This window comes from Chlorocebus sabaeus, chromosome 11 (genome assembly GCF_047675955.1).
Source record: "Chlorocebus sabaeus isolate Y175 chromosome 11, mChlSab1.0.hap1, whole genome shotgun sequence".
NCBI lineage: Eukaryota > Metazoa > Chordata > Mammalia > Primates > Cercopithecidae > Chlorocebus > Chlorocebus sabaeus.
The window spans coordinates 114,897,875-114,919,354 of record NC_132914.1 but is presented as its reverse complement, the minus strand read 5'-3'; the positions used below and the strand labels follow the sequence as shown (position 1 = coordinate 114,919,354).

The window sequence follows — 21,480 nt, the reverse complement described above, 5'->3', positions numbered from 1 at the left end:
GGACTTGGTATAGAAGCCAGTCTGCACCTTAGCCCGCAGACCTGGCAGTCTGTTCTCACCTGTCCCTTCAACCTCTCCTTGAGGGTCACCCCATTGTCATCACACGGTTGTGAACACCACCTTCATGCAGGCACCCAGGAAAGAGACCTAGGAAAGTGACTGCCCTAACTTAGCTGGTTTTGAAGCCTGTACATTTGGTATTATTGGATGTTCACGCATTTAGAGCTCTTAGTATGGAGGATGCAGTAAGGCTTTACATGGTTGCATGAGAATCTGTGTCTTTAGACCAAATTTATATTTGCACTGGTCAGTATGGCAAACGAATGAAAAACGTTAATACACCATTAGATTTGTTTTTTTTTTGAGACAGAGTTTCACTCTTGTTGCCCAGGTTGGAGTGCAATGGTGCAATCTCGGCTCACTGCAACCTCTGCCTCCTGAGTTCAAGGGATTCTTATTACCTCAGCCTCCCGAGTAGCTGGGATTACAGGTGCACACCACCACGCCCAGCTCATTTTTTTGTATTTTTAGTAGAGATGGAGTTTCGTCATGTTGGCCAGGCTGGTCTCAAACTCCTGACCTCAGGTGATCCACCTGCCTTGACCTCCCAAAGTGCTGGGATTACAGGTGTGAGCCACCACACCCGGCCTACTATTGGATTTTTAAATTTCTCTCTCCCTTTTTAATTCAGTTTGTACTAGGGATGAAAACCTCAATTCGAATTCATAACAGTGGGGATTTAAAAAACTGTCTTTTCTTTCTAACAAGCTATTGGAAGACTTTAAAAAAAAAAAAAAAAAGCCCTTCCTACTTCTGGGCATTAGCCCTTATTGTTTCCCAGTCTGGTGTGCTCTGTCCTTGGTGCTTGGTGTGACCATCTGCTTCCTGTCCTTCACATGCCAGGAGGAATGTCACTTCCTTAGGAGGCCTTCCCTGATCACCCTACTAAAGTAGGCCCCCCATATTCTTATATTTTATTTTTAATTTCTTAACAGAAATTTTTGATTGAGATAATTGTAGATTCACATGCAGGTGTAAGAAATAATACAGACATTCCTTGTATACTCTTCTTTCCAATGTTACATTTTGCAAAACTATAGTACTACTGTACTATACAATACAATATCACAGAATATTGATATGGATACAATCCACCATCTTGTTCAGATTTCCCCAGCTTTATTTTCACTCGTGTGTTTGTGTGCGCCTGTGCCTGTGTGTTTATTTAGTTTTATGTATTTTTCTTTTTAAGGCAGGGTCTCACTCTGTCATCCAGGCTGGAGTGCAATGGCATGAACATGGCTAACTGCAGCCTCAACCCCCTGAGGCTCAAGCAATCCGAGACCTCAGCCTCCTAAGTAGCTGAGACCACAGAGTGCACCACCATGCCTGTCTATTTTTTTTTTTTTTTTTTTACTTTCTGTACAGACTAGGTTTTACTATGTCACCCAGGCTGGTCTTGAACTCCTGGGCTCAAGTGATCCTCCTCCCTTTTGGAGGCTCTGGCCTCCCAAAGTGCTGGGATTACAGGCAAGAGCCACCACCATGGGCCTAGTTTTTTTTTTTTTTTTTTTAAATTATACTTTTAAGTTCTAGGGTACATGTGCATAACGTGCAGGTTTGATACATAGGTAAACTTGTGCCATGTTGGTTTGCTGCACCCATCAACCCATCATTTACATTAGGTATTTCTCCTAATGCTATCCCTCCCGTAGTCCCCCACTCCCCCTGCAGGACCCTGTGTGTGATGTCCCCTACCCTGTGTCCAAATGATCTCATTGTTCAATTCCCACCTATGAGTGAGAGAACATGTGGTGTTTGGTTTTCTGTCCTTGTGATAGTTTGCTGAGAATGATAGTTTCCAGCTTCATCCATGTCCCTACAAATGACTTGAATTCATCCTTTTTTATGGCTGCATAGTATTCCATGGTGTCTATGTGCACCACGGGCCTACTTTTATGTACTCTGATCACCTGTGTAGGTTTTTATATCTACCACAGTCAAGATGCTGGAGAGTTCCAGCACTCCAAGGTTCCCTTGTATTGCTCTTCTATCCCCGCATCCATTTTTCTCCTACCCGCTTTTCTGCCATCCCTAACCCCTGGCAACCATCAATCTATCCTCTGTTTCAAAAATGTTGTCATTTCAAAAATACTATATAAATGGAGTCACATAGTATGTAACCTTTGGGGATTGGCATTTTTTACTCAGCCTAATTCTCTGGACATTCGCCCAGGCTTTTGTGTGCATTGGCACTAGGTGCCTTCTCCTAGCTGAGCTGTGTAGCATGTGGTTTGTATGTAGCACTCTATGGTTAACCATTCTGTTACCCATATTCTTTTTTTTTTTTTTAGAGCGAGCCTGTAGCCTGGGCTGGAGTGCAGTGATGCAATCTTGGCTCACTGTAATCTCTGCCTCCTGGGTTGAAGCAATTCTCCTGTCTCAGCCTCCCCAGTAACTGGGATTACAGGTGTGTGCCACTATGCCTGGCTAATTTTTTGCATTTTTAGTAGAGATGGGGTTTCACCATGTTGGCCAGGCTGGTCTTGAACTCCTGACCTCAAGTGATCTACCCACCTCGGCCTCCCAAATTGCTGGAACTACAGCAATTTGGAGGCTCAACTACGTGTGAGCCTCCGTGCCCAGCCACCCATATTGTTTTTATCACATCATTCTGTTTATTTCCCTCCCAGCACCAATAACACAAGTCTGGAACACAAGTCTGTTCCCGGCTTCCCTGACCTGGGCAGCTCCTGAGACCACGGGGCAGCCCCTCGCAGTCCGGGACTCGACAGCCCCAGGGCACCCACCGACCGCACTCACTTGGGCGTGTGGGCCTCGTCCACGCGGTGCCCCAGCTGGAACTCGTGGGATTTGCTCCGATGCAGCGCGGTGAACCCCGGGATCAAGTGTATCAGCTTTCGGGAGGAGGGTGAAATCCTTCAATGAGCATGTTTTCTTGTCTATCATGACTCTGCTTTGGCAGAATGTAAGTCCAGGGACCAGGGTCTCGTCTGTGTTACTTTTGTGTCTTTTCCAAGCAAAGGGCATAGTTGGCACTCACAGGATGTTTACTGGACAAATGCATGAATGAGAACATGGTGACATAGATCTGGAAGAAGTATGTGGTGGCCGAGGAAGTGGTCAGGGAGAAGGATGAACTTGACTTACTTGGAATCTGTGTATCTCATGTGAGGGTTAGGTATTAAAATGTCCATGTAAGGGAAAAGTTATCCTTTAAAATCCTTTAAATCACTTTGAAACTGCCAGAACTGGAACCTTGGGAAGCTCAAAAGGCGAGAATTAACTTCTTTGCTTTTCTGAGCATTTGGGCTGTGGGGTCTTTCCAACTATGGGGCAGTGGAAGACAAGGCTGTTGAATGGGGAATAGGGTAACAGGGTCAACAAAGGGATTTCATTCTCTTTTTGGAGGGGCCAAGTAGGGGTGGTTGGATTTATGTAAATGTGCTTATGATCTAATGTGAGTATGATGTAACGTGCATTTGATAGAATGTCTATAAGAGGTAATGGGCATATGAAACAGCATGCATGTGATGTAATGTACATATAATGTGACATGCATATGTTGTAATATGCATATGATATAATGTACATATAACATGCATACAATGTAACAGATATATAGTGTAACATGCATGTGATTTAATGTGCATATGATATAATGAGCATATGTTATACATACGATGTAACAGGTATATAGCGTAACATGCATATGATGTAATGGGCACATGGTGTAATTTGCACATGAAATAACATGCATAGGATGTAACAGGTATATAGTGTAACATGCATATGATGTAATGCGCACGTGGTGTAATGTGCACATGAAATAACATGCATAGGATGTAACAGGTATATAGTGTAACATGCATATGATGTAATGGGCACGTGGTGTAATGTGCACATGAAATAACATGCATAGGATGTAACAGGTATATAGTGTAACATGCATATGATGTAATGGGCACGTGGTGTAATGTGTGTATGATGTAATGGTGTATGTGGTGTAACTCATCTGGCTTTCTCATGGCTTACCCATTGTCTCTGCTCTTCTGTTCCAACTTAGGAGGCAACCTTTCCAAACAAGACTGGACCATCCAGTGGCCCACAACAGAGACGGGGAAGGAGAACAATCCCGTGTGCACCCCGGAGCCCACCCCGTGGATCCGCACCCATCTCTCCCAGAGCCCCAGGGTCCAGTCCAAGTGCGTCCAGCACTATTGTCACACCAGCCCCACTCCCGGGGCCCCTGTGTACACTCACGTGGACAGGCTTACCGTGGACCCCTACCCGGGCTTGTGTCCGCCCCTGCCCCTGGAGTCGGGCCACCGTTCCCTGCCCCCATCGCCCCGGCAGCGGCACGCGGTCCGCACCCCGCCGCGCACCCCCAACATCGTCACCACCGTGACCCCGCCGGGCACGCCGCCCATGAGGAAGAAGAACAAGCTGAAGCCCCCGGGGACCCCACCACCCTCCTCCCGAAAGCTGATACACTTGATCCCGGGGTTCACCGCGCTGCATCGGAGCAAATCCCACGAGTTCCAGCTGGGGCACCGCGTGGACGAGGCCCACACACCCAAGTGAGTGCGGTCGGTGGGTGCCCTGGGGCTGTTGAGTCCCGGACTGCGAAGGGCTGTCCCGTGGTCTCAGGAGCTGCCCCGTGGTCTGAGGAGCTGTCCAGGTCAGGCAAGCCGGGAACAGACTTGTGTTCCAGACTCTGGCTGAATGAAAAATGGCTTTTCACAGAGGGTTCTGAGAAAATGAATAGAACAGACTTTCTCAGAATTGGCCATTTAAAAAATACGATTAATATCCTATAGCCTAGGGGCTAAATCTGATACCTGGCCTGATTTTGTAAATAAAAGGTATTGGAACATACCCATGATCATTCCTTTATGTATTGCCTATGGCTGCTTTTGTGTGACAATGGCAGAGTGAGAATGACCCACAACGCTGAAAATATTTACCATCTGGCTTTTTACTGAAAACGTTTGCCAACCCCTGCAGAGTCTAGCCTAGTGCCGCTCCTAGAAATAGGATATGAGGCATATATTAACCTTCAACTTTCTAGTAGTCACATTAAAAAGAATGAAAAGGAACAAGTGATATTAATTATCATAATATGTCATTCAACCCAATATATCAAAATGATAATATTTTAACATAGAATGAATGTAAAATATCATTACTGAGATATTTTGCATGTTTTAAAATACAGTCTTTGATATTGAATGTTTATTTTATATCCACGGCTCATTTCAGTTGAAGGTGGTAGGAAGCAGGACACATTGGGGAAATTGACAGAGGACCCCTTTGAGGGAGAGAGCAGGTGTGTGATGTAGGGTGACACTTGAGGATTGGGCAGGTTGCTGTGCTATTCACAGTAGCCAAAAAGTAGAAACAACCTGTGTCCATCAGTAGACAAATGAGTAAACACAATGTGGTCTATCCATACAATGCAATATTATTTAGCCTTAAAAAGGAAGAAACTTATTTTTTTTTGAGACAGAGTCTCACTCTGTTGCCCAGGCTGGAGTGCAGTGGTGCGATGTCAGCTCACTGCAACCTCTGCCTCCCAGGTTCAAGTGATTCTCCTGCCTCAGCCTCCCAAGTAGCTGGGACTATAAGCCTGCGCCACCATGCCTGGCTAATTTTTTATATTTTTAGTAGAGACAGGGTTTCACCATGTTGGCCAGGCTGGTTTCGAACTCCTGACCTCAAATGATCTGCCCGACTTGGCCTCCCAAAGTGCTGGGATTACAGACGTGAGCAACCACGCCCGAGCTGGGAGGAACTTCTGATATATGCTACAACATGGTTGAACCTTGAAGACAGCATGCTAAGTACAATGTGCCAGACACATAAGGACAAATACTGCATAATTCCACCAATATGAGATACCTAGAGTAGACAGATTCAAAGAGGCAGAAAGTAGAACAGTGGATGCCAGGGCTGAGGGGAGGGAGAATGGGGAGTTATTATTTATTGGGCATAGACTTTGTGTTTGGGATGATGCAAACATTCTGGAGATGGATGCTGGTGATGGTTGTACAACAATGCAAATGTAATTAATACCACTGATCTCTACACTTCAAAGAAGTTAAGATGGTAAATTTTATGTTATGTGTATTTTATCACCATTAAAAAAAAGGCAGGATTCTGTAAGTGAAGAGTTGGCACACTTTTTCTGTACAGGGGCAGATAGTAAATACTTTAGACTTTGCAGGCCATTTGGTCTCTACTCAACTCTATCATGTAGCACAAAACCAGCACAGACAATAGGTAAACAAATGGGCATGGCAGTGTTCCAATAAAACTTTATTTATAAAAACAGGTACCTGGCCCAATTTGGCCCATGAACTGTGGTTTACCAAGCCCTGTCTGAAGCTGTGGTGTAGAGAGTGATTCTCTTTTTTGAAGCATTGGGAATGCCCCAAAGTGATTGACGTGGAACATATGATTTTACAATAGTCATATTCAAGCTGCTGTGTGGAAACCTAGCTTGAAGACGTAGAATGCATGTCTGAGACCTCTGAGGGTGAAGCAGAGGATAGATGCTTTTCTGATTGGAGTTGGGTTTGATTTGCATGGTTTTGTGACAGCCACAGAGATTGGGGCCTGCTGAAACCTCAAGGTGAAGACATGGGGTAGAGTTCTAGGAAGGCTGGGAGTGCAGGTTGCTAAGGTGGAAGGTGGAAGAGGCATTTGGGGTCTGCTTGCTACATTGTCCCCACACTTTGTGCTTCTTCCTGTCCCTTTCCCAGGGTGTACCACCTAGTAAGGCGAAACTTGATCATAAAGCCGACTCTCCGGACACATCATCTTTTAATCTGAAATATGGAGGCCAAGTGAGAGAGGCTGCCCTTTGGTTTTTAAATGCGGTCCTTTCCCTAGACCCCTGAAGGATTTATTCTGCCTGGATAGGGCTGAATGGCCTCCTTCTTCAAGGTCTTCCAAATTTTGGAATGTGTATATCAGGACCCAGGTGGTGTTAAGCTTTGCCCTTCAGGTTTCTTCTGGCTGAGTTAGCAAGCTCATCACTTTCTCAAGACTGGTAGTTCCCTGGCCCACCTTGGGGGATGCTGTGGTTCATGGCAAGGAAGCAGTAGAGGAGAGGAACAGAGTGGTCAGTTTGGTGATGTGGAAAATGCTGTGGGACCACTTAGCCTGAGACCATGCCTCCAGGTTCACAGGGATATCAGGGCAGCAGGCCTCGGGGTGTTAAAAAAACCTAAGACATAAACAACAGCAACCTGAATAATGTTGGTAGCAGGGGTCATGGGTAGAGGTGAATTCTGATGAGGATTTATAGAGGAGGTGTTAGTTGAAGTGAGTCCCAATTATTAGACTGGTAACAACAGTCATCATTTACCTGGGTCTGAGGTAGTCCTGATTCTGTCAGGAAGTAGCCTTTTGACCGCGGATTTAACCTCTCTGAATCTTAGCTTTCTCAGCTGTGGACCTAAGAGATTAGAATACATTTGTGTTTTTAAATTTGTGGTCATGACCCATTCATGGTTGGTAGCATCATTTTAATGGCTTGTGACCAGCATTAAAAAAATGAAATAGACTAGCCTAGACTAGAGTATATTGGAACACATTGCATATGGTAAGCGTTTTAGTGTTGTTTTGTAAAACTTGTTTTCAGTAAGTACGGGCATACTTCAGAGATATTGTGAGTTTGGTTCCAGACCACCACGATAAAGATCCTAAAGTGAATGACACAAATTTTGGATTTCCCAGTACATAGAATAGTTATGTTTTATACCATACTGTAGTCTGTTAAGTGTATGATGGCATTATGTCTTAAAAAAACAATGCACATACATTAATTTAGAAATACTTTAATGCTAAAAAACACTAATGATCATCTGAGCCTTCAGTGAGCCATAGTCTTTGCTGGTGGAAAGTCTTGCTTCGATGTTGATGGCTGCTGACTGATCAGGGTGATGGTTGCTGAAAGTTGGGCTGACTGTGACAATTTCTTAAAATACGACAACAATGCAGTTTTCTACATAGATAGACTCTTCCTTTCACAAAAGAGTTCTCTGTAGCATGTGATACCGTTTGATAGCCTAGAAGAACTTCTTTCAAAATTAGAGTCAATCCTTTCAAACCCTGCCACTGCTTTGTCAACTAAGTTTATGTAATATTCTAAAATGTTTGTTGTCAATTCAACAATGTTCAAGGCACCTTTACCTGGAGTAGATTCCCTCTCAAGAAACCACTTTCCTTGCTCATCCATAAGAAGCAACTCCTTGTCTATTTAAGTTTTATCATGAGATTGGAGCAATTCAGTTATATCTTCAGGCTCCACTTTTAATTCTAGTTCTCTTGCTATTTCCACCATGTCTGCAGTTACTTCCTCCATTGAAATCTTGAAGCCCTCAAAGTCATCCATGAGGGTTGGAATCAACTTCTTCCAAACTCCTGTTAATGTTGATATTTTGACCTCCTTCCATGAATCACGAATGTTCTTAATGGCATCCAAAATGGTGAATCGTTTCCAGAAGATTTTTTCTTTTTCTTTTTTTAGATGGAGTCTCACTCTGTCACCCAGGCTGGAGTAAAATGGAGCAATCTTGGCTCACTGCAACATCCACCTCCTGGGTTCTAGCAATTCTCCTGCCTCAGCCTCCTGAGTAGCTGGGATTACAGGTGCCCACCACCATGCCTGGCTAATTTTTGCATTTTTAGGAGAGATGGAGTTTCACCATGTTGGCCAGACTGGTCTTAAATTCCTGACCTCAGGTGATCCACCCACCTCGGCCTCCCAAAGTGTTGGGATTATAGGCGTGAGCCACTGCACCCAGCCTCCAGAAGGTTTTTATTTTACTTTTCCCAGATCCATCAGAGGAATCACTATCTATGGCAGCTATAGCCTTATAAAATGTATTTCTTAAATAATAAGACTTGAAAGATGAGATTACTCCTTAATCCATGGGCTGCAGAATGGATGTATTAGCAGGGATGAAAATCACATAATCTGTTTGTACATCTTCATCAGAGGTTTTGGGTGAGCAGATGCATTGTCGATGAGCAATAATATTTTGAAAGGGATCTTGTTTTTTCTATACAGTAGATCTCAACAGTGGGCTTAAAATATTCAGCAAACCATGCTGTGAACAAATGTGCTGTCATCCAGGCTTTGTTGTTCCATTTATAGAGTATAGGCAGAGTAGATTTAGCATAATTCTTAAGAGCCCTAGAATTTTTGGCATGATAAATGAGCATTGGCTTCAGCTTAAAAGTCACCAGCTGTGGTAGTCCCTGACAAGAGAGTCAGCCTGTTCTTTGAAGCTTTGAAGCCAGGCATTGACTTCATCTCTCTAGTTCTGAAAGTCCTAGATGGCATCTTTGAATATAAGACTGTTTCATTTACATGGAAAATCTGTTGTTTAGTGTAACCACTTTCATCAATGATTGTAGCTAGATCTTCTAGATGACTTGCTGCAGCTTCTCCATCAGCACTTGCTGCTTCACTGTACTTTTATGTTATGGAGACAACTTCTTTCCACAAACCTTATGAGCCAACCTCTACTGGTGTCCACATTTTCTTCTGCAGCTTCCTCACCTCTCTCAGCCTTCACAGAATTGAATAGAGTTAGGGCCCTGCTTTGGATTAGGGTTTGACTTAAGGGAATGTTGTGTCTGGCTTGATCTTCTGTCCAGACCACTAAAACTTTCTCCATATCAGCAATAAGGCTGTTTTATTTTCCTATCATTCATGTGTTCACGGGAATAGCACTTTTAGTTTCCTTAAGAAAAAGAACTTTTTCTTTGCCTTCACAACTTGACCGTTTGGCGTAAGAAGCCTGGCTTTCAGTTCATTTCAGCTTTTGACGTATCTTTCTCACTAAGCATAATCATTTTTAGCATATGATTTAGAGTGAGAGATGTACAACTCTTCCTTTCACTGGAATGCTTAGAGGTAATTGTTGGGTTATTAATTGGGCTAATTTCAATATTGTTGTGTCTCAGAAAATAGGGAGGCCCTGGAAAAGGAGAGAGAGATGGGGAATAGCCTGTTAGTGAGCAGTCAGAACACATACGACATTGATAGATTTATTTCACTGTCATATGGGCACGGTTTGTGGCACCCCAAAACAATTACTGTAGTGACATGAAAGATCACTGATCACAGATAACCAAAACAGATATAATAATAATGAAAAAGTTGGAAATATTGCTAGAATGACCAAAATGTGACACAGAGACGTGAAGTGAGCTTGTGCTGTTGGAAATGTGGCAGCGAGAGGCTTGCTCAATGCAAGGTTGCCACAGACCTTCAATTTGTAAAAAAATATGATGTCTGCAAAGTGCAGTAGAGTGAAGTGCAATACAACAAGATATGCCTGTATGTCCTTTCCTTTTTCCCCCGCTGGAGGCTTTTCCTACTCTGAACAGCTTTGATTCTAGAATAAACCCCATCAGGGAGTAGGTGAGAAGGTTTGAGAAGCCTTTGCCCTCTATTCTGTGAAATGTAGCCAGAGAGAGTTCCAGAGCTATTCTGTGCATTTGGGTTCCAGTTATCTCTCTTTCATGTCTGGTTTCTTCTCTCCTTCACCCCTGTAGTCCTGCTGGGACCCATCTCTGTGGCTAACTTGGTGGTATTCAGTCTGCTTTTATTTCCTCTGAATGGAATGAATCTGAGTTTCAGCAGTCACAGATCTTTGTGAACAGGTTCCAAAGCTTTCAAAACTGTTCCTTCCTGTGATTTTTCAAGCACACAATACCAAAGGAGGTCTTGGGTTGGAGGAAGGCTAGGAAGGCTATTTTTTTTTTCTTTTTTTTGAGATGGAGTCTTGCTCTGTTGTTTAGGCTGGAGTGCAATGGTGCGATCTCAGCTCACTGCCTCCGCCTCCCGAGTCAAGTGATTCTCCTGCCTCAGTCTCCCAAGTAGCTGGGATTACAGGTACCTGCCACCATGCCAAGCTAATTTTTTTTTTTTTTTTTTTTTTTTTTTTTTTTGAGATGGAGTCTCATTCTGTTGCCCAGGCTGGAGTGCAGTGGGACAATCTCAGCTCACTGCAACCTCTGTCTCCCGGGTACAAGCAATTCTCCTGCCTCAGCCTCCTGAGTAGCTGGGATTACAGGCACATGCCATGACACCCCACTAATTGTTGTATTTTTAGTAAAGATGGGATTTCACCATGTTGATCAGGCTGGTCTCAAACTCCCGACCTCAGGTGATCTGCTTGCCTTGGCCTCCCAGAGTGCTGGGATTATAGGCATGAGCCACCATGCCTGGCTGAGGAAGGCTGTTTTTCAGGCCCTTTATCCTTGGTGCTCTCAGGCACACCCATGTTGGTGTTTATCAGATGATCTGTTTGGGTTTTCCTCCTGTCCCCAGTAGTATCTCCACATCTTTTCAGAATGAGCATGACAAGAATACAAGAATATATTAGCCATAGCATGTCTGTCATCTCCACTGGGAGATTTGCCATCTAGGTGTGTTGGAATATGTTAGAATTGCTATGATTAGTCTAATCAAAGCCATTTCCCCTGTTTTATGTTCATTCTCAAAGAACTGTTTATTTTCTTCTTTTCCTTTCTTTTTATTTTTGCATTTAAGTATGTGGTTTTATTCCTCTGGCGTTCCTAAAACACACACACACACACACACACACACACACACACACACACACACACACACACACACACTCTCTCTCTCTCTCTCTCTCTCTCTCTCTCTATACTTTACCCGGTAAAAGTAACGATTGATTATTGTGGAAGTTGAAACAACTTTGGAAATGTGATGAAGAGAATGGGAAGTGTGTGCCGATGTTCTTGTTTTCTTTCTTCTTCTTCTTTTTTTTTTTAACTTTCATTTTAGGTCATGGGTACAAGTGCAGGTTTGTTACATAGGTAAACTTGTGTCATGGGGGGTTGTTGTACAGATTATTTCATCATCCAGGTGCCTAGTACCCATTGGTTATTTTTCTTGATCCTCTCCCTCCTCCCACCCTCTACCCTCTGGAAGGCCCCAGTGTGTGTTGTTCCCCTCTCTGTGTCCATGGGTTCTCATCGTTTAGCTCCCACTTAAAAGTGAGAACATGGGGTATTTGGTTTTGTGTTCCTGTGTTAGTTTGCCAAGGATAATGGCTTCCAGCTCCATCCCCGTTCCTGCAAAGGACACAATCTTGCTCTATTTTATGGCCGTATAGTATTCCATAGTGTGTGTATACCACATATACTTATATACATAGATACACGTAGAGCATGAATTCTCAGTGGGGCTGAAATCACCTCTGAGGGGACAAAGATTGGTTATTGGGGGAAGGCAGGAAAAATCTTGGATTTTTACAATAGTTTGTGCCTCTCCTTCACAAGGAGCCACCATATGTAAACAGAGATACACCATATCTGTGTTTATGAAAATTTCATTGGAGGTTGCGGATAGAGATTAGGAACCACAAAATCTAAAAAGGTTCCCAAAGGAGCCATAATAGAAAACAGGTTGAGAAACACTGACATAGATTATGGATTTAATCCTATAAATGTTAGCCATAGGCATGGGGAGTTACCAAAAATCTCTCTGATATTCTTATCAGCCTTCGTTTTCCCTCTGGCTTTGTGGCCATACTCAGAAGGGCAAACAGGCACTGATTCCTCATAGTGAACTGTTTGGAAAATTAAGAGGAAATGATCTCAGGGATTCTGGTTATCTTGATCTTCATTCCAAGGATCCCACACCCATGACCACGTTGTTGGGGGAAGAAAGATCCTAACAATTCTTATGTGTGCAATGATTTGTATGTCTTCAGATTTTATCATTTGTCTGCCCATGATACAAATGGCTTGTTCTTTCTTTTCAGAAGATCTGAAACTGCGTTGCTGTAAACTGAATTACCTTTTAAATGTGCAGGAGAAACTCAGTATTAAAAAGGAATCCTATCACATATGTATTTTTTCAAATCCTTCTTAAAGGTGATTTTTCAATTATAATTTTAATTACAGAAGTAATTTGCAGATATATCTTTATTTTGAAAATACAAGCAAAATAAAATGTAAGCAATAGATGGTAAAATTCCCTGTTTCCCTTGTCATGGAGAACTACTATAACTGCTATTCATACTTTGATATAAATCCTTGTGTGCATTTATTCATGTTTGTAGGTATGTATGAAATATATCTAGTTCCCTTTCTTCATTATTGGAACCACACTATATGCTTTTATTAATGTGACTTGCCTTTATTAGTCCTGCACAAATACAAATATTCCATTTATGACCTTTTCACAATTTATTTCCTTTGGAAATTCTTCTGTTTTCCCCAAAGCACATCTAGAACATTCCTTGGTACATGTCTGTGTGTTCAGACCTGTGTAGTTTATGAGTGAACACATTTCACCTCCACACTTACGGAGCAGTATGTCAACAGCTTCAGCTGGCCTGTGAGCAGAGAGAACCAGGCTGGATAAGAGCCACAGAGTATGTGTTTGTTACACCTTCACTCAAACCCCATTCTCTCTGTTCCAACTAATTCAGATTTTGTGCATGGCCTAGGCTATATCATTTGCTGTTTGCATGGAAACAGGCTTTGCCTAACAGATTCATTATGTAAATAAGATTTCAGAAGGTATATTTTTGTCTGTTTTAGAAAACGAATTAGGTATAAGTGCTTAAACTCACTAGCACACACCTACAAATCACTGTGCTAATTATTACAATGATCTCTAATGTATTTATAAGGGCAAGAGAGGGAAGACTTGTCTGTGGATAATAGCATATTAATTAAAATAGGAAGACTTCTGCCGTACTCATTTTGTAATTCCTTTTATGCTAACTAAGACACACTCAGCACTGTACTGACTTAAGAGGGTGCAGGCAGCATTGGGCATCTCTTCTGTGGGTCCTCAGGGGCCATTCTTTTTGTCCTCTACCTCCAAGTGGCAGTTGAGGTACAAAGACTCACATTAAGCACATGTGGGAACTATCCTGTCTTATGGGACAATAGCTGTTGTAACAACTCTGTCTTCATGGCTGCCAGGGTGTCTGCAGGGGATGTGCCCTGTTACAACAGTCGTGCTGCTTAAGGACTCCCAAAGCTGTGGATTCCTCATCAGATATTTCAGATTCCTTCCATGAGCTCCCAGTCCAGATGCAGTCTACCAACAAGAGGCAATTTGATGAGCACTGTGGCCCACTAACACAGTGATGTTTCCTGTTTATCAGGTTCAGCAGATCAGAGCTAGAAAGTTAACCCAGGGTTAAAGTCTCATGCGGAAGAGGAAAAGATTGTGTTTATCCTTTACATACAGTGTGTTAGTCCGTTCTCACGTTGCTAATGAAGACATACATGAGACTGGGTAATCTATAAAGGAAAAATATTTAATGGACTCACAGTTTAGCATGGCTGGGGAAGCCTCAGGAAACTTACAATCATGGCAGAGGGGGAAGCAAACACATCCTTCTTCACATGGCAGCAGCAAGGAGAAGTGCAGAGCGAAGGTGGGGAAAAGCTCCTTATAAAACCATCTGCTCTCATGAGAACTCTCTCACTGTAATGAAAACAGGATGGGGGAGACTGCCCCCATGATTCAATTATCTCCACCTGGTCTGTCCCATGACACATGAGGATTATGAGAACTATAATTCCAGATGAGATTTGGGTGGGGACACAGCCAAACCATATCACACAGCTTCACATGTACTCCTATGTTCATTGCAGCACTATTCACAATACCAAAGACATGAAATCAATCTAGGTCCCCATCCATGGTGGATCGGATAAAGAAAATGTGGTACATATATGCCATGGAATACTATACAGCCATAACAAGAACAAAATTTTGCCCCTTGCAGCAACATGGATGCAGCTGGCGGCCATTATCCTAAGCAAATTAACACAGGAACATAAAACCAAATACCACATGTTCTCACTTATCAGTGGGAGCTACACATTATGTACACATGCACATAAAGATAGAAACAGTGGAAACTGGGGATAACTAGACAGGGGTGAGAAGGGAGAGGGACAAAGGCTGAAAACCAGACTATTGGGTACTATGCTCATTAACTGAATGACGGGTCAATCATACCCTGCACGTTAGCATCACTCAATACACCCATGTAACAAACCTGCACATGTACCTCCTGAACCTAAAATGAAAGTTGAAATTATAAAAAATTGAAATTAAAATTAAAAAATAAAAATCTTACAATGTAGACTTGTCACCAATTCATGTTGAATGTCTTATTTTGAATTGATGAGATCTTTCACAAGGTATTTTATAATTTATATTAATAGTATTATATGTATACATATTCTATAACATAATTATTTCTAGTGAAATTTATGCTCCTGAGAAATTTTTGTTAAGTATTATTATTACTCTGCATAAGAAAGTTCTTTTTTTTTTTTTTTTTTTTTTTGAGACAGAGTCTCACTGTGTCACCCAGGCTGGAGTGCAGTGGCGCCATCTTGGCTCACTGCAACCTCTGCCTTCCAGGTTCAAGTGATTCTCCTGCCTCAGTCTCCTGAATAGCTGGGATTACAGGTGCGTGCCACCATGTACAGCTAATTTTTTTGTACTTTTAGTAGAGACAGGGTTTCACCTTGTTGGCCAGGCTGGTCTCAAACTCCTGACCTCAGGTGATCCACCTGCCTTGGCCTCCCAGAGTGCTAGGATTCAGGCATCAGCCATCGCACCCGGCCAGAAAGTTCTATTTGAGCCCCCAGATTCCCATTCAGCATTGACCTAGTACCCCCTATCCTGGATTCCATGCCCTCTTCCTTAGCTCTGGAGCAAGAATCGGTCCTTATCCTCTTAAAGACCCTGCCCTAGCCTCCCTTAAGACCGTGCCACAACCCCCTAGCTGCTGGATCTTTCAGGCCAGTGATGAGAGATTTAGTCCAGTACGGCTCATTTAAAATATGTTTGGCTTTCTAAATATCGAATGTACTATCTTTTGGTGTTTGCCCCAGAGGCTTATACAGACAGCACTAATGAATCATCTATTGTCACATTCCTATTGAAACAGCAGCTCTGAAGTTCCACAATGGAAAATCAGCTCAAGAATGTGCTTCTTGATGAATTTTTGTGGTGAAGTGTTCTGTGGGTTGGGTAACAGAGTATTTAGTTTGCAGTCCCTTATTATTTACAAGGAACAAACTGATGATATTATGCTGGTGAGGTTTTTTCCCTATGTTATGTCGAGTCCTTTGACTTTCCCAGTGCCTGTCTTCCTCTCTTGTTATTTCTTTTCAGGGTGTTGAGAGTTTCCTAGGAGGTGTTTTAGAAGGAGCCCAGGGTGAACCCCGCCTTGGCTACTAATTAGCCTTGTGACTGCAAATAAGTCACTTAGGAATTGATGCTCCAGTAGCGTGGAGGCTGTGTCTGCCCACTTCTCAGAGCTGGTGAGGTCCCCTCATACTCCCGAGCCCTACTCAGGATCTCACCTGCAGCTGTGGTGGGTGGTTTCTGTACACACCGAGGGCTTCCCATGCCAAGCACCTGTGTCTCGGCCTGGGCGGTTTTGTTTGTTTGTTTGTTGCCAGTGGAGCATGTTCAATCTGAGTACAGGGCAGGCTGGAAATGTCAGGGGCTTGGTGTTGTCCTTGGGAACAACCTTCAGTTGGTGAAGGACAAGAGCTAGTGCATAAATATGCCCTCAGAGGGCCCATTCTGCTGTGCGTTCTATACCTGTCCTGAAGGCTTCCCAGAGGGACAGCCCCAATTGTCCCCAAAGGCATTCCCCATAACACCCTTTATGGGCTATATTTTCTCCCCGCCTCACCTCTCCGTCTCCTCATCCTGCTGCTAAGATCACCTCTCAAATATATTACATGGACCCCAAACCTTGCTTTAGGGTCTGCTTTTGAGGGAACCCAAATTAAGACAGGGATAAAGGTCATCCTAAATATAATTGCATTAAGCTCTTACACAGCTATATGGACACATTTTCACTAACACAAAAGTTTTCTTGATTGATTGGTTATTAGCATATAAATGATAGCTGTCACTTATGGAAAGCTTATTGTATGCTGATACTTTGCATGGTTTCATTTATTTGTATTTTTACTATTTTTATTTTAATTGACAAATAATAATTATACATATTTATGGAGTACAGTGTAATGTTTTTATATATGTATACATTGTGGAATTATTTAAGTCAAGCTAATTAACACATCTATGCTCTTACATGCTTATCTTTTCTTTGTGATGAGAGTATTTCAAATTTACTCTCAGCGGTTTTGAAACATGTGGTATATTATTTTAACTAAAGTCACCATGCTGTGCAATAGATCTGAAAAACTTATTCCTCCTATCTAACTGAAACTTTGTACCCTTTAACCAGTATCTCCCCATTCCACACTCTCCTTCCTGCCGGCTCCTGGTTACTACCATTCTACTCTCTATTTTTGTGAGTTTGACTTTTCAAAGTGAGATTATGCAGTATTTGTCTTTCTGAGCCTGGTTTGTTTCACTTTGCGTAGTATCCTCCAGGTTCACGCACGGTGTCACAGATAACAGGGTTTCCTCTTTCTTTAAGGCTAAATAGTACTCCATTGTGCATACATATACCTCATTTTCTTTATCCCTTCATCCACTGATGAACTCTTAGGTTGATTCAATGTCTTGGCTATTGTGAATAATGCTGCAATAAATATGGTAGTGCAGATATCTCTTTGACATGCTGATTTCAATTGCTTTTGATACATACGCAGTAGTGGGATTTCTGAATTTTATGGTAGTTCTATTTTTAGTTTTTTGAGGAACCTCCACACTGTTTTCCACAATGGCTGTACTAATTTACATTCCCACCAACAGTGTGCAAGGGTTCCTTTTCCCCACATCCTCTCTATGACTTGGTAATTTTGTCTTTTTGATAAAGGCCATTCTGACAGATATGAAGTGAGATCTCATTGTGGTTTTAGTTTGCAGTTCCTCAATGATTAGTGATGTTGAATATTTTTTCATAAATCTGTTGGTCATTTGCATGTTTTCTTTTGAGAAATGTCTATTCAGGTTCTTTGCCAATTTTAATTAATTAATTAATTTTTTTTTTTTACTTTAAATTCCAGGATACATGTACAGAATGTGTAGGTTTGTTACACAGGTATACATGTGCCATGGTGGTTTGCTGCACCTATCAACCCACCATCTAGGTTTTAAGCCCCACATGCATTACGTATTTATCCTAATGCTCTCCCTCCCCCATCCTCCACCCGCCGACAGGCCCCAGTGTGTGTTGTTCCCCACCCTGTGTCCGTGTGTTCTCATTGTTCAACTCCCACTTATGAGTGAGAACATGTGATGTTTGGTTTTCTGTTCCTGTATTAGTTTTCTGAGAATGATGGTTTCCAGCTTCATCCATGTCCCTGCAAAGGACATGAACTCATCCTTTTTTATGGCTGCATAGTATTCCATGGTGTATATGTGCCATACTTTCTATATCCAGTCTATCATTGAGGGGCATTTGGGTTGGTTCCAGGTCTTTGCTATTGTGAATAGTGCTGCAATAAACAGGCGTGTGCATGTGTCTTTATAGTAGAATGATGTATAATCCTTTGGGTATATACCCAGTAATGAGATTGCTGGGTCAAATGGTATTTCTGGTTCTAGATCCTTGAGGAATTGCCATACTGTCTTCCACAATGATTGAACTAATTTACACTCCCACCAACAGTATAAAAGTATTCCTATTTCTCCACAGCCTTACCAGCATCTATTGTTTCCTGACTTTTTAATAATCACCATTCTGACTGGCGTGAGATGGTATCTCATTGTGGTTTTGATTTGCATTTCTCTGATGATCAGTGATGATGAGCTTTTTTTCATATGGTTTTTGGCTGCATAAATGTCTTCTTTTGAGAAGTGTCTGTTTATATCCTTTGCCTACTTTTTGATTTTTTTTTTCTTGTAAATTTGTTTAAGTTGCTTATAAATTCTGGATGTTAGACCTTTGTCAGATGGGTAGATTGGGTAGATTGCAAAAATTTTCTCCCTTTCTGTAGCTTGCCTGTTCACTCTGATGCTAGTTTCTTTTGCTGTGCAGAGGCTCTTTAGTTTAATTAGATCCCATTTGTCAAATTTGACTTTTATTGCAATTGCATTTGGTGTTTTAGTCATGAAGTCTTTGCCCATGCCTATGTCCTGAATGGTATTGCCGAGGTTTTCTTCTAGGGTTTTTATGGTTTTGGGTTTTGCATTTAAGTCTTTAATCCATCTTGAGTTAGTTTTAGTATACGGTGTAAGGAAGGGTCCGGTTTCTGTTTTCTGCATATGGCTAGCCAGTTTTCCTAGTACCATTTATTAAATAGTGAATCTTTTCCCCATTGCTTGTTTTTGTTAGGTTTGTCGAAGATCAGATGGTTGTAGATGTGTGGTGTTATTTCTGAGGTTTCTGTTGTGTTTCATTGGTCTATATATCTGTTTTGGTACCAGTACCATGCTGTTTGGTTACTGTAGCCTTGTAGTATAGTTTGAAGTCAAGCAGCATGATGCCTCCAGCTTAGTTCTTTTTGCTTAGGATTGTCTAGGCTATAAGGGCTCTTTTTTGGTTCCATATGAAATTTAAAGTAGTTTTTTCTAATTCTGAGAAGAAAGTCAATGGTAGCTTGATGGGAATAGCCTTGAATCTACACATTACTTTGGGCAGTAAAGTAATGTTCATGATATTGATTCTTCCTATCCGTGAACATGGAATGTTTTTACATTTGCTTGTGTCCTCTCTTATTTCCTTGAGCAGTGGTTTGTACTCCTTGAAGAGATCCTTCACATCCCTTGTAAGTTGTATTCCTAGGTATTTTATTCTCTTTGTAGCAGTTGTGAATAGGAGTTCATTCATTATTTGGCTGTCTACTTGTCTATTGTTGGTGTATAGGAATGCTTGTGATTTTTGCACGTTGATTTTGTATCCTGAGACCTTACTGAAGTTGCTTATCAGCTTAAGGAGTTTTGGGGCTGAGATGATGGGGTTTTCAAAATATAAAATCATGTCATCTGCAAACAGACAATTCAACATCCTGTCTTCCTATTTGAATACCCTTTCTTTCTTTCTCTTGCCTGATTGCCCTGGCCTATTCCAATACTACGTTGAATAGGAGTGGTGAGAGCCGTCTTTGCCCATTTTTAAAATGAGCTATTTGGTTTCTTGCTATTGAGTTGTTTGAATTCCTTATATATTTTGGATATTAACCCCTTATCAGATGTATGATTTGCAAATATTTTCTCCCACTCCATAAGTCATTTCTTCACTCTGTTGATTGTTTGCTGTGCAGAAGCTTTTTAGCTTGATGTAATCCCATTTGTCTATTTTTGCTTTTGTTGCCTGTGCTTTTAGAGTCATATTATGGTTTATTTTATTTAGTCCTGAAAGTCCCATTTTATAGGTGAGAAAATAGGCTGTAAGAGAGTATACCTTGTCTAAGTTCATTTACACTAAGGATTAGAGGGGATTCTGTTTTACCCAAAGTCCATGGCAGCGTTGTGGTAGGGGTAGGGTAGGGGCTTTGGACCCAGGTGGCCTGGGTTTGCCTCCTCTTTTCACCCTTCCTGATTGTGTGACCCTGGGCATGTCACTTACCCTCTCTGAGCCTTGGTTTCCTCATCTATATAATGAGGCTCATAACAGTACTTAGTTCATAGTTTTGTTGTGGAGAGTTACGTGACACAGAGTAAATGCTAAATTAGTGCTGCCAATTGTCATTATTTAAAAAATATTATTCCTAGTTGTTATTCAGAATCTGTGACTATAACCTTGGCTTTTAGTAGGTTTCCTGCAGGGGAATGATTAATCAATAACACTGTGGAGGATAGGAGAAAGAATCTGATAGAACCTTGAAGCTTTTAAGGAGCTTCAAGTCTAGTTTGAGAAAACAAGAGATATTTATTGTTAAGATGTGAAGTTAATAATGGATCAAGCATGAAAACAGATTTGGAAGTAGAGAAAAACTTACAGATTTGTTGCCTCCACCCCCAGGCTCTAAGTGCTTCCATGCAGGGCAACTGTCAGTGGCCGCAGAGTGATGAATTGCTTTCCTTTGTTCCTTCCCTTCCTGCTGGCCAACTTAGAAAACCTCTCAGCTAGACCTTGGACCCTCTATAAACAAAGTTCTAGGTTGGAACCATGGAGAATCTCTTATCAGGCTTTAATTCAGGGATTCCTTTCATTTCCTTTCTTGGGGAAGGAAAGGCTCATAAAGGCTTATGTTTACCAGTCAACAGTTTTTAACCCAGTTACAGTTGTGATGGGTCCTGGTATCCAGAACACATGGATACGTGGGAAGATTATCATTCTATGTTCAAGGAGGCAGGGAACTAACAGTTTTTTAATACATAGGATGGGCCTATTACTCCACGTCTTTTAGGGTAATTGATTCTCACAGTAAACAGGAGAGGTAGTTATTATTAGCCCCATTTTATGGATGAGGAAACTGAGGCTCAGGAAGGTTGACCAGTGTCATGCAGCTTTTCAAGGAGCAGAGGCAGGCACGATGGAAACCCAG

At 42.0% G+C, this 21,480-nt stretch overlaps 1 protein-coding gene across 1 annotated transcript in view; it reads left to right on the top strand.

Annotated features, from left to right (window-relative positions):
* Positions 1 to 21,480, top strand: part of KSR2 (kinase suppressor of ras 2) — a 515,890-nt gene that overhangs the window by 206,049 nt on the left and 288,361 nt on the right. The window contains exon 4 of the mRNA XM_008004868.3: positions 4,088 to 4,601. Coding sequence (XP_008003059.1) covers positions 4,088 to 4,601 — 514 coding nt within the window. The remainder of the gene's footprint in view (positions 1 to 4,087; positions 4,602 to 21,480) is intronic.